Genomic DNA, 13,533 nt, shown 5'->3' with positions numbered 1-13,533 from the left:
CGGGAGCAAAGGGGCGGGATAGCCAATGAGGGACGCCGTGACATTCGGCAGCCGGGGCTGCCGCTGGGGGGCCGCTGCGGTCCGCGCGGCAGCATGCGTCGAGCCTTGCCATTGGGCGCTCATGACATCATGGACGTGGCGGTGAGTGGGGGCGGCGTGATTGGCTGTGTGGCGGAGCCGGACGGGGAGGGGCGGGGCTTGCGGCGTGCGGATGATCACGTGGGGTGGGCTGTCTCGGCTCCGCTGGGCTCTGCTCTCAATAGGGAAGTGAAGCGGCGCTGCGCTGACGGTGTGTACATGTATATGAGTGAGTGAGAGAGAAGGGGGGCTCTCACTCTATCTCTTCCTGCCTCATTCTGCACAGGGCTCTGACTGACGGGTCGCCCGGGATACCTTCTGCATCTCTGTGCAATTGCACCTTTTGTTTGCTGAGATATTTGGGAGCAAGCAATACTTTTCGCTTTTTTTAAAAAAAAAAGAAAAATCTATAAATACAAGTACAGCCATAGCCAGACAGTATGGATGTTCTACCGAGATGCAGCATTTTCCAAGAGCTTCAGATTGTGCACGATACTGGCTACTTTTCAGGTTTGGCATCACTTGAAGAATACTGGCAGCAGGTGAATATTATTGTTATTTTGAAGCTGCTTGTTTGTGTCGTGCACAGTGACATGCATTGGTGCAACTCAAGTGCCGATTCTCTTTTGGAAATTGAAGTGAGCCCACTTCACACTCTCTAATACTCAACCTTATTTGTTTTATTGCATGTAAAGTACTGTTGAATTTGGGGAAGGGGGGGCAGAGAGGATTTGGCTACACTGTTCTGCGGGAAGCAAATATGTACTAGAGTGCTTGGAGCAAACTCCAGTCCTCTGACTCAAATTTGCCAGTTGCAGCAGCTGTCAAATTGCCAAGTGTAAAAACTTTAGAACTGTATTGGCTATTGTCAAGTCGCCGAGCTTCCCAAACAGAAGTTAGAGCCTTGCTAAACGAGCGATTAGCAATTTCTGCTGGATTACACTTTTTAAAAAATATATCCTAATCAGGAGACTTGCCAGACATGTCTTGGTGGTTTTCTTATTTACAAACGTAATTGAAAGGAATGTTGTTTGAAGTAGCTTGCAATAATGTTTCCCTCGAGATAACACAAATTACCATAAGAATGGCAAAAGATAAACCCAGTTGAAATGCTCATCGTATTTGTTGAGGACCAGGGACGGCTTGAACAGCGTTGAAATGCATGCAAACAGTTTGTTTAAAGCTCCTGCGTTGTATAATTGCATGCGTTTTTTTTCCTCCCTGTTCTTCAAAAGAAGCTGAAACATTCAGTACGTGATTGAAATTGATCCAAGTAGTTTCCTTCAGGCATTTGGGATTGGGCAGACGGCCAAGCCCGTCCTCGCTTAGCCTTGAGAGGCATTTTTACTACAACAATCTACAGTTCGGTCTTGTTGCTAATGTGTTTACTGGAAGGTTTGGAGGAGGAGATAGGAACGTCGAACACGACTTCTCATGTGTCAATCAGTGGAAGTGTGCTTTCTGAAAAGAAATCTAATATGAACATGTTCATGAGCTAGTTCTTTTTATAAAAAAAAAATCAGGAACAGTCGACTGTAATGAACTTTCTTACTCTGTAGATGTAATGGCAATTTATGTCCTATTGAATATTGGCTCAAGTATTGTGAAATACTAAATGAGGAACATAAATGATCGCAATAGCAAAATAAACCCAGTTCAAATAAAAAATACTCTTTAATATCACACTTGGCTGTAGTCTACTAGTAATTTAAAGTCATTTTTGTACAAAAGAATTAATTCTCCAGTAATTTAAATTAAACCGCATAGCCAGCAAAGTGGGAATGTAGTGCTAAAAATTGAATGATCAAATAATTTGAATGCAGCAACTTTTAATGAAGAGTGCACTAAGTGATAGTTTCCATCTGTAGTCTCACTGTTGGAAGGCACAATTACAAATGCAAAACATATCTTGTGTTTATTTGATTTCTGTTTCTTTAAGAGCTTCCTGTATTGATTCATTCGCTCTTGTGTGCACGGTTGCTAAATGCTGAGCCAAGCAAGTTGTGGTAAAGGCGAATAAAAAAAAAAAAAGAGGATATCGTTGCTCACGCCATCCTGGCCGTACAGTTTTTTTTGTAGGAGAGGAACTCATGTGCAGATGGTAGAAACGTAAAGGAAGTATCCTCTGGGCTGAAGAAATAGCACGCTGACTCACATAGCTTTCCCTCATAGTATTATTGGCCAAAGATACCGAGGGAGAGAGAAAAAAATGTTTTGCACTCTGCACTATGGGACTTCCCAAGAGCATTCCAGAGTAATTTCCTCTCCTGCATCCTGTTGAGCTGCACTTTCCTACAGCTTTTTTCTTTTCTAATTGACGTTTTAGTCAACACACAATGAAGGTGAACCAGGCCAAGGATTCTCAGTTTGACTAGCGAGATCCACTCCTTGCACTGAGCTTGAAATTCTTTGAAATAGCTGATAGATTACGTTTCCACACATACAGGAAGCTGTGGTTCTCTGGTAGCCTCACTAGCATGCCTGTCCTTTTGAATCCAGTACAGTCTGCGAGTCAGCCTTACTAAATATGGCTTTCTGTTGTCAGTTGCACCAGGCAGCAGAAAGCTGGCTCAGGCAATTTTTTTAACCAAAAAAATATTTGATCTGCAGTCACTTGCATTGGATCAGGATAACATGGCGAAAAATGTTCTTTTTAAAGACATACGTATATATTGAAAGAACAGGGGATTTTTCTTCATGACAAGATAGATGCCACAAAGAGGGACATCCCCAGACCTTTTGGCACAATAATTTAAATTGGTAGGCTAGTGAGACCCCATTGCGGCTGTAATAGCACAATTGTAGATTGTACATTGTAACTGAATAGGTTTCAGAGCTGCTGTAAACAATGGAAATTAACACGTGTGTTTTTAAAAAAAAAATATATATATATATAATGCCATATATCTTTTAATATTTTCAAGTGCCTTAGGGTGTTTTATTATGTTGAAGGTGCTATAGAAATGCAAGTTGTTAAAATGATTATGTAAATAAAATTGGCATGAGAACAGTCGTAGGTAATCCGATGGCTACGGTTATTGTTCCAAAATTGACAACAGAGATCTGGGGACAGTCCTTCGAGAAACCAATGACCCCTTTAGTAACCTTCATTTGTTTCTTTCTTGCAGACTTGTCTGGAGTTGGAGCGGTACCTTCAAAGTGAACCCTATGTCTCGGCATCTGACTTTAGATTTGACGGACAGGATGACCTCTTGAGCAAAATCATTATGGTCTGTGGGGACAAGGATGAAGCTGACAAGAAGAGTGTGAGCTTATTGGAAGAGGAGACCCAGGAAAGTCAGAACCTGGAGACCAACAGCATGAGCTCTGATGTGAGCAGCGAGTCCCTGGACAGTTCAGAGGAGCTTTCACCTACGGTAAACTATACCTCAAACCCCTTAAATACTGTCCTGGTAAACTCTGGAAATGTAAACTCCCCGGTTCTTTCCACTCCACCCTCCTCTCCAGAACTAACCAAGGAGTCTTCTCCGCAGCTGTGGAACAACCTGCAAGCAAACATTCCTGAGCTGAATACACCAGTTAAAAATCGTGGTGGAAATGCTACGAAACCATTGGAAAAATCTAGTCCTGTAAACGGAGAAGCATCACCTGATGGAAGGAGAAGAATCCATCGGTGTAATTTTAATGGATGTAGGAAAGTTTACACCAAAAGTTCACATCTAAAAGCACATCAGCGTACTCATACAGGTTAGTAGATGATTGCATAAGGATCCAGAAGAATGCAATGAATGATGTAGCCTTCCATTTTTAAACTTGCCATGTCACCTTTTACTTCAGGAGTGCAAGCTCAGTGGATCGCATTAAAATGCTAGTCATATTTAAGGCCTGACGCATAAGCTGTTCACAATGTTAATAAGCATGTTCAGTATATGGTTTGTGAAATATTTGCAGGGCTATGTGGCAAGAGCAGGGGAGTGGGATTATTTTGGCAGCTCTTTTAAAGAGGTCGCACAGGCATGATGGGCCGAATGGCCTCCTTCTGTGCTGTATGATTCTACGATTCTTCTGCATTTAAAAAAAAAAATGCTGTAAAATGTCAAAATGTGAGTGAGCGCTTCATCTGAGCAGCAGTTTCTATTCTGGTTAGAGGTATAAATGATTATTTTGTGATGAGGGATTCTATCGGATCCTTTGGGCAGTTTTGCTACACGCACTAAATTAAATCTCAGCCTGTTGGATCCCAACCAATTCAGAGCAATGTCGAGCCTCCTTAACATGATCAAATCTTGATTTTGATATTGTGTTGCTTTGCACGTGCGTTTAAATGGCAAGAATCAACAGTCTAGTAGGCGTACCATTGAAGTGCTGGACTGTCAACTAAAGGACCCACGTCTGAATTCCAGCCTCCATTGACATTCAGACTTGGCAATCCTCTTTCTAGGGAGAATGTCAAGCAGTTCAGTGGTGCACCCTTCAGCCACAGAGCCTTTCACTTGGCTGGTGGGCGAGGGGGAATAAAACAGCTGTCACCACACCTCCTTTCAGCCATTCATAGACGGGGCAAATTATTTGATAGTGCTCAGATCTACTCCAACCCGCAATCTCATTGTATCTGAGACTTGTGTAAAAAGCGCTGTTCTCTGGCAGCAATTGCACTAGACGCAGCGAATGCATGGGCTGTTGCACCTTGCCAAATTATTTGCCGTAGTCATAGATTGTGAGCTGAGAGAGCACTCGGCCGAAAGCCCTGCCTCCCTGCAGAGTGAGAAAGCGTGGCAGCATGGGATCTGGGAAAAAAGGGGAGGAGAGTATAGGTAAACATCTGAAGCACATTTGCCACACAGCCAAATAACATGTCAGAGCTACACTTCACCCAAACATTCGGGCCAGCTTTCAAGCCATTTGTGACAACATGTGCTGTAAATCAGCCTAGTGTCATTTTTATTTTTGCTCCAAAGACGGTACTGCTTAAAAGGGCTAGAGTTTTTTTTTTGGCAGTGGGGGGAGGGTGGGTGGTGGTGCGGGATGATGAAGCAGTCACTCTACCATCAAATCTATTGCTGATCTGATTCGGTAATCCATACCCCAGATGCTCCCTGTCATTAGTGGATCGATTAGGGTGACCATCCGTCTGGTTTAGGACTTGCCCATTTCAAAAGATCAACTGTAAAAAAAAGTACGTTTCGAGTGGGGAGAGAAATCTTGGGGATTTTTTAGGTGTGTGGCATGAATAAAGCCTAAATCAATTTGTGCTATTGGTTTCTGCTACCAGAAACCGATTGTTTAATGTTTTGCTAGCTGCACATGAACAGTCGACAGCGTGTGAGCAGAGGTTTTTCCCCGCCTCCCCCCCCCCCCCCCACAAAAAAATAACCAAAGTAGTGATGCCCATTCTTAAGATCTGGCTAACACGGATGTACTCAGAAACCCGTGTATAATTTGCCTCTGAATACTTGACGGTAACAGCATGCATATAAATGAACAAAGTCCTGCCCCGAACTCTGCCCACTATCCAGTGTCCGACCAGGCAAAATTCATTTTTAAGATTGACCTGCCCGAGAGCATAAATTGTGGATTTTGTCTAGCTGTCATTCCAGCAGTTCAGCAGGCACGGGGGCGAGAGCCTTGCTTGAAAAGAAAGCCTTATTCACATCATAAACATACAACATAAATGTAAGAATGAGTCATACAGATACAACTGCCTGAAAACTGATACTTATCCATTGAAGGTAATGTAAACCTAAACTTAGACAATCCACACAGAAAGATGCAGCACTGTTGAGGGCAATTTTCAAAGATTCAAACTAAGGGAAAGAGGGGCTGAGTTCTGGTTTCTGTAAGATCTGCCCAGACGCAGGCATATATCAGGACTAAATAGTCCGAGCAGTTGGAAATATTGTGACAGATCTCAAATGCTGTACTCCGGATTTCTCATGAAACTCGGCGGTAGGACGTTTGAGATGATGATAGTTAAGATTGCAGTGCCAAGCCAATTACAGCATTACTGCACACAGTCCCAATGGCTCTGGGCTGATTGATTTTTCTTTTTGTGTAATTTCTTTCCTTGGAAATGGGTTTAATTAATGTTTCATTCTTAATATGTAGTGTAATTGCCAGATTTTGAAACAATGTTATTGCATAGCTTATTAAATAAAAGACCGGCATCTACTTGCCTCTCTCTGGCTCTCTAACAGTCGCACAGTGCCATAGGAGAACCGCCCTCTGTTTAACATTATGAGAAAGCAAAGCAGTCAGTTTTGTTGCTGCCAATGGTTTGCTATGTTGCTAGAATCATAAACTGGGCATGCTTATTAACATTCTGTGAATAGCTTGAGTGTCGGGCCTTAAATATGAATAGCATTTTACAGTAATGTGATTGCCTGTCCTTTGCATTCTTGAAGTAAAAGGTGAAATGGCAAATATTGTGTCAATCAAATGTTCCTGTGATTTACAGAGTATCATAAAAAAACAAGTGCAGCCAACAAGATTATTTGCATGACGAGATCCAAATCAGTAAACCCAGTGACCTTTTCACTTCTTGCTTTGTCTCTCTCACCGTCTCCCTATGTGCGTGTGTGTGTCTCTCTCTCTCTTTCTTCCCGTCTCTCTCACTCTCTCTCTCTCTCTCTTCCCATCTCTTCTCTCTCTCTCTTTCTCTCAGCCTACAGATGGAAAAAAGAACCAATGTTAAGGGACTTGATAATTATTGCCCAGCTGATTGCTGGAACACCTTCCAGATATCAAGTATTAATTGCCAACCAAAATCTCACAATATATTGGACTTCAGCTGGCTGATATTTGAGACCTAGCATCTCCTGTGCTTTGTCAAATGGCAAGGTATCATATTAATTAAATACATGTATTCAAAGAGTGGAAGGGTGCACGTTTTGAAATGCCAGTAGGGATTCTGTTTTGAAAAGATTGCTTTTGTTTGATGCTGCAAGTGGTGCAGTTTCTCCTTGCGCAGATTTGAATTGCATTCTGCTGCATAACATGCCCTTATTTTATCTCCGCAGGTGAAAAGCCTTACAGGTGTTCGTGGGAGGGCTGCGAATGGCGATTTGCACGAAGTGATGAGCTTACAAGGCACTTCAGGAAACACACTGGGGCAAAACCATTTAAATGCTCTCATTGTGACAGGTATGGAAATATTGCAACTCATCAAAGAAAGTAGGCTCGCTCAACCCCCTCTTTTAATGGCTAATTTTGTTGCATTTCATAGCGCAACAGGGATTCAACACTCTGTGCCACACAACAAGAAGGGTCACATTTGTCCATGTGATTCCCTGTGCATTGAGTTCACAATTTCTTAGGAGAGGTGCTGATATGGAGACTGGGGGGTGCTTCATAAGAGCGAGCAAAGAAGGGAAGGCTGCATTGCACAAAGGACCCTTAAAGTGGGCGGCAGGGGGGTGGGGAGTGGTTGAGAGAATAGACAATATAAAAGAACTTGGAAACAAATTGCTAGTTTTCTTGCCAATCAACACAATAAAAAAAACTGACACAAATGTACAGAAGAGCCATTGTACACCATGTATTCCCAGGCAAAGCCCATTCTTCTTCACTCACAATCTTCTCAGCATCATTGCAAATGTCAGAGGTAACGTTGTTGCAGCAATGTCAGCCACTTTTTAAATCACGCTGCTACACTTAGATGAACAAAACATTGAAATTGAAAGTCCGATAAGTTTTAAGTTGTTGTACTATTTCTAATGACAAAATAATTAAGTCCTTTACTGGTAAATACTGCTTTTATTTAAAACTAATTAGAATCATGAAAAAAGAGTGAAACTAAGCCACGTGGTAAAATGTGTTTATCTATTTAATACTCATTCTATTGACCAGAGCACTCTTTGCTCACTTGTTTAGGCCTAATCTGTTGTTCTTAAGGATTGTGGGTAAACAATGTCATTGGACACAATAATCCTTGACCATATTGACCCATCATTTTTTAAAAGCAAAAGGATGTCTTGGTGACTTTGGGGGCCTATATATATGAGTTTGGCCTAATCTGATTACTCAATTAGGAAAGCAGAAAATACCATGGCAATGAGAGAAATGTGAAGCAGTCTTGTAGCAAGAAGAATGATTTAATGCCTTGTGGTCAGTTCTCCATTTATTCTTCAACCTAATGGTGTTGAATGGTATGGGCTGGCATTGTGTAATATGGCTGCCCTACTTTTCTTCAATACCCAGGTAGCCTCTTTCAGCTAGGATTGCAGTAGCCATTGAGGCTGCAACCTCCTGTTTGGCCAAAGAAGAGCTTAAAATGGGATGAATCAAGCAGCATCTGTTTTTGTTTGCCCTCACTGAGGGGGAATGCTTGACCATTGTAAGGCATATCTCACATTGGGGGCTGGCCAATTTGAGTGACGAGCAGCCTGAGATTGAAACGTTCTTTTATGTTAAACTAATGAATGGTCTTTTTAAAAAAAAAAAAAAAAAAAAAAAAAAAATCAAGGTTCTTGGAATGGAGCCACTATATGCTGAACAAATTCTGAATTTGAACCTGAACCAATCATAGTACAGGAGCCATATATGTTCTGTCAGGTAGATGGGTCTTTTAGTGTCGTCTCTCTTTTGGGAACAAGAGTGGGAGGATTCACAGGCTGATTAACCATCTGACTGGCCGCGTTGACGCTCCTTCCGTGGCCGTAATCATCTTTACACCAGCTGATAGGGTGGTCAGTCCTGTACGGCAGGAGGGTTTTACATGTTCCCACAACTCATATGATGATGAGAGGGGGGTGTGGGGGGGGGGGCAACCAAATCCACACCCACCGGACGCAAGTAGACACAGAATTCAAAGCCGGAGCACCGACTCCACTCGCTGGGAATGTCTGGAGTGGGGGTTCGAGCCCTGCATCTTCTGGTCCAGAGGTGGGAATGCTACCAAAGGTTCACTCCCACGAAAGAACGATACTGGGCTTTTTAAGTATATTGTATGGGTGCCCATAGAGGAAAGTTAGAACCCTTACCAAAGTTATATGATTCAAGCTAATTTCAGTTTACACTAATCTAAGCTGATATTCTTGAAGCAACACACTTGGTTCCCGTAAGAACATCTACTACAGTTCACATCCATTCAGTTTGATTATAATTCAGTTTTAGTCACTAACACACTTCAGGAAAAAAAAATGTATATAATTTCAGCGTTTGAAGTTCTGTGTTTATCAAATGTAATTTCCTTTTTTGTTTCTTTTGCTCCTTGTTTCCCCAACCCAGGTGTTTCTCCAGGTCTGACCACTTGGCCCTTCACATGAAGAGACACATCTGAAAGTGTCCACAGTAAAAGTCGGTTGGCGATTCAGCTTCACAATTGAACTGCCATACGAGGAGGAACGTATGCTCCAGCCAAAGCATGCCATTTTGCACCCTACCCAGTAGCCTCCAGGACCTTTTTTGTCAGGGTGTTCTCAGAGACTGTTAGTGTGAGACGCAGCATAGCAACGGTGGTGCATGGTGTCTGGGATATTTCCTGGGCGCATACACTGATACCTAACCTTATGAGTGGCTGCCAGGCCCCTGCTGTGAGCATGTGCACTGAGAACATTGTTGACTAGGTTGACTGTATGATGAGGAACCAATGATTTTTTCCTGTGGTGAGGTAAGATTGCTTTAAAATGGGCTGGATGAGTGTGTGTGAGAGCGAACGAAAGAGAAAATAGAGAGAGGGACGAACCTGGAGATGGGATAACCGCCAAATGTCTTCGTTGTTCCATGCCTTAAGGAAGGCGCTGAACCTGGACAGGAGACTGACCCCTTTCCCGTGTGAGAGGAGCTTTTGGTGTCTGGTGCAGCTGATAAATGTGCAATGTGTCGAGTAGCCTTGTTCACTTGCTACAAAAAAAAGCTAATTTGTAATCCATTGTATAAGCTGTGTATTAAGGATATAACACAACTATAACTTTCATAATAAATAGAAAGGTGTTGCATGATTCTGGGGATTGTACACTTTTCATTCTTTGTAATTGGGGACTGCAACTTGATTCCAATTATGTGCAGTTTAAAAAAAAAAAAGGTCTAGTTGGGCAAATGTTACATAACGTACCAGAAGCCTGGACTTTTTTGGTTGGATACCACTATAGCTTAGCAACTGATTTACTTAAGCAGCTAATTTGGGTCTTTTTTATTTATGCCTGAGGACTAATTTCTGGTTTCTAAATGTTAATGCACTGTTGACATGAAATAATGGTGCCTTATGAAAGTGACCTTGCTACATTTACTGTAGCAATCTCATGTGGGTCACCACACGGGGGTATGGGTGACTTGGGCTCCATTAAGGCTCCCTAATCACATGATCTTGTACTCTGTCTCTTTCTGTCTTTGACATGGAAACAATAAAAAAAAAGCTTTTCTTTAATCTTCTGAGTACTAAATGCCAATTTTTGTCTACCCAAGTATTAAATATTAGTTCTTTTATTTTTTTATTTTGACAGAATATAATGTATTAAAATGATCTATTGAATATAGTAATTCCATTAAAGGTGTTTTTTTTATATTATAAAATTATATTGATGTGCTGTTAATGGTAACACATTCCTAGTACTCTAAGCATAAAAGATGACCATGACAAATTGCTTGGCTGTAAAGCACTGTTAATTCTGAAAAAGCATTTTCACTATAACCCTAATGTAGTAAAACGGAAGATTTATAATGGTTAACAGTGACATTGGAAAGGCTCTACCATGGGATGAATCAGATAAAGTGGCTTGCTGGGGCCTTTGCTAGCACTAATTTCCTTTTGTTAGCCTGCTGATTCGGCACATTAGATATTGAGCTGTCTAGAGTGCAATATCTTAATTTGAGCCATCAATGGATGGCCTGAGATGCATTTCAGCAGACAAGTGAAACGCGATTGCTCGGGCTGCGAACATGGTCAGAAAGCCATTGTATGTCACAGTCGCGAAGGCCGACTAGAGTCACTTACTGAATTTTAATCATCTGGGTATTTTAAAAACGCACAAAAAATAAATCCTTGAACATCAGGAACTGCTGCTGATTAAATTGTCGGACTCGGTGTGGGCTGGGGGATGGTGGTGGACAGGAATGCGGTTGGATGGTATAATGTTTACACAAACACATGGTTTTGAGGGCAGAGACAAACACACCTTCCCTTCTATGCATTTTTATTTGCCAAAACCATAGAGGCAGCTGCTTTTTGAAGACAATTTACGGCATTTTGTAAACTCTGCATGTGTATGCTATGCTCTACCTAGTCATAAAAAGCCACTAAATAAGGATGCCAATGACAGAAAGTAAAAACTTGAATCAGCTTGTGCTTTTTAATGCAATATATAAAAAAAAATGGTTGAATTCACTGGAAGAAAAGGTTAGGCCATGTACTATTTTTCTATTAACTTGCCAATGAGCAGTACTCGTACTGTTCTGTGGATAATGGAGCCTTAATGAAACCGTATGACCTTGGCTTGCAATTAAAATTGTTCTTATTATTGATGTTTCACATTTCTTTTTAAAAGCCCTGTTTATCTCCAAACCTCTTTGTAAAATTTTGTTATTTGAAATCTTTTTACAAGGTTTTATTTGAAATCGTTTTTTGCAAGATTGTTATATTTCTGTATGAATGTATTTTTTATTGTAAAACAATGGAAAATTCTTATCAGAATTCGTCTCTTTTGTTTCATTTCTTCCTGGTCTCCTTGAAGTTACTTCACTGTCTTGAGCTTTATTTCTCCATATTTATTTTAACTTGAGTCACTTTTCAGTGACCACCGACCAGCTTGATGCCAGTATTGCTTGATAACCCAATGTAGAGAGGGCCACACTCCCAAGTAATGTCTTACTCATGGAGCACTGGTGGAATCACAGAATCACAGAAACCCCACAGTGCAGATAGAGGCCATTTTGGCCCATCGAGCCTGCACCGACACATATCCCACCCGATCCCCGTAACCCCTACACCAACACATATCCCACCCTATCCCCGTAACCCCATGTATTTAATCCCCCTAACACTAAGGGTCAATTTATCATAGCCAATCAACCTAACCCGCACATCTTTGGACTGTGGGAGGAAACCGGAGCACCCGGAGAAAACCCACGCAAACACGGGGGGAATGTGCAAACTCCACACAGACAGTCGCCCGAGGCCGGATTCGAACCCGGGTCCCTGCTGCTGTGAGGCAACAGTGCTAACCAGCACCATGGAGCGATGGGATGTGGGTTTGTGTCCATGATTCCTCACCATAGTGAATGTTTGATCTCAATCAGATTACTGAGAGTTACTGTGACGATGACTAGAATTTCACTAGTGGAGGTCAGGCACTGAGTTCCACAGGAAGTGGAAAAAACAAGTTTAGGGCAATTTATTCTAATTTACCATGGCTGTTTCACTTGTTGAATGGAAGCTGGGATAATTTCCTGTCTTCTCTTGCTGGAGAACAAGGAAAGAAGTGGGAACAGCTCTAAATTCCAGCTCCGTCAACAACCCGCATCCGGGCAGGCCTTGACTGGTGGTGTGTGAAACAGCAAGTTTGCCGAGGGCCACCGGTGAAAGGAGGTAGGCTCTAAATGCCTCGCAGGCCGTATTATGAATGCTGCTGCTTTATGCTGATGCATTTGAATCTGAGAATTCCACCCACAATATATGCAATTCACTTAATGAAAAAGCAAATACGGCCAGAACGAATCAGCACTTCTGAAGCCTAATTGTATGTGATGTTTTAATGCTGGCAGAGTTTTTACTTCAGTGTGATTCTATAGTAGTCAGGATGCATTTGGTTATACTTTTCATTGCTGACTTGCTCTGAGATATTTTGGTTGTTTCAGCAACTTGGTTTTAAGTGCCCACATAATGCATTCTTGATAGATTTGTGTAATGAAACAAAAGATGGACAAAAAGGAGAATCCAAGGGATAAGGCTGAGACCAGCATGTCTGGTTTAAACTCATCTATTTTTTTTATTCGTTCATGGGATATGGGCATTGCTGGCAAAGCCAGCATTTATTGCCCATCCCTAATTGCCCTTGAGAAGGTGGTGGTGAACCGCCACAGTCCGTGTGGTGAAGGTACTCCCACAGTACTGTTAGGGAGGGAGTTCCAGGATTTTGACCCGGCGATGATGAAAGATCGGCGATATAATTCCAAGTCAGGATGGTGTGTGACCTGGAGGTCCCCACGCGCCTACTGCCCTTGTCCTAGGTGGTAGAGGTCGCGAGTTTGGGAGGTGCTGCAGTGCATCTTGTAAATGGTACACACTTCTCCCTTTGGTATTCACCTGCCTTGTTCTGTGTCAACACTCAACAATAAAACCTGTGGTGGAATAAAGGGTTTAAAGATTATTATTAATTAATTGTAACATTAACTTTTCTCAACCGTAAAAACTTTAATCCATGAAAATGTAATTCAAAAAGGGAATACATTACAATGTGATGAGGGACTTAAAAAAAAAAACTAGGGTTGTATTCACTGCAGCAGAGAAGATGAAGGGGAAATCTGATGGAAATGTTTAAAATTATTGTAAGGGTTTGACAG

The 13,533-nt window shown here is 41.9% G+C and overlaps 1 protein-coding gene across 2 annotated transcripts; it reads left to right on the top strand.

The window, feature by feature from the left end:
• The first annotated feature begins 243 nt into the window (after positions 1–243).
• On the top strand, positions 244–11,665 carry klf6a (Kruppel like factor 6a). 2 transcript variants are annotated; one of them, XM_085987612.1, is made up of 5 exons: positions 244–620; positions 3,207–3,455; positions 3,573–3,786; positions 7,056–7,179; positions 9,265–11,665. In XM_085987612.1, exons 1-5 carry the CDS (start codon positions 519–521, stop codon positions 9,314–9,316), a joined length of 741 nt encoding a protein of 246 aa, XP_085843738.1. In that variant the 5' UTR covers positions 244–518; the 3' UTR covers positions 9,317–11,665. The 2 variants fall into 2 exon arrangements, with proteins under 2 accessions (XP_085843738.1, XP_085843737.1); XM_085987611.1 differs by having other exon boundaries at positions 3,207–3,786.
• The last annotated feature ends 1,868 nt before the right edge of the window (positions 11,666–13,533 follow it).

Source organism: Somniosus microcephalus, chromosome 5 (genome assembly GCF_052327205.1).
Source record: "Somniosus microcephalus isolate GS21.2 chromosome 5, FLI_Smic_1.0, whole genome shotgun sequence".
NCBI classification, from domain to species: domain Eukaryota; kingdom Metazoa; phylum Chordata; class Chondrichthyes; order Squaliformes; family Somniosidae; genus Somniosus; species Somniosus microcephalus.
The sequence above is the reverse complement of the archived record's forward strand: the minus strand, read 5'-3'. Positions and strand labels throughout refer to the sequence as shown.

What these genes read in the sequence shown, in the direction of transcription:
- klf6a (XM_085987611.1), top strand. Translation starts at nt 519, where the DNA reads ATGGATGTTCTACCGAGATGCAGCATTTTCCAAGAGCTTCAGATTGTG. An exon ending in TTGAAGAATACTGGCAGCAG is followed by an intron (nt 621 to 3,206) that starts GTGAATATTATT and finishes TCTTTCTTGCAG; the next exon opens with ACTTGTCTGGAGTTGGAGCG. An exon ending in ACATCAGCGTACTCATACAG is followed by an intron (nt 3,787 to 7,055) that starts GTTAGTAGATGA and finishes TTATCTCCGCAG; the next exon opens with GTGAAAAGCCTTACAGGTGT.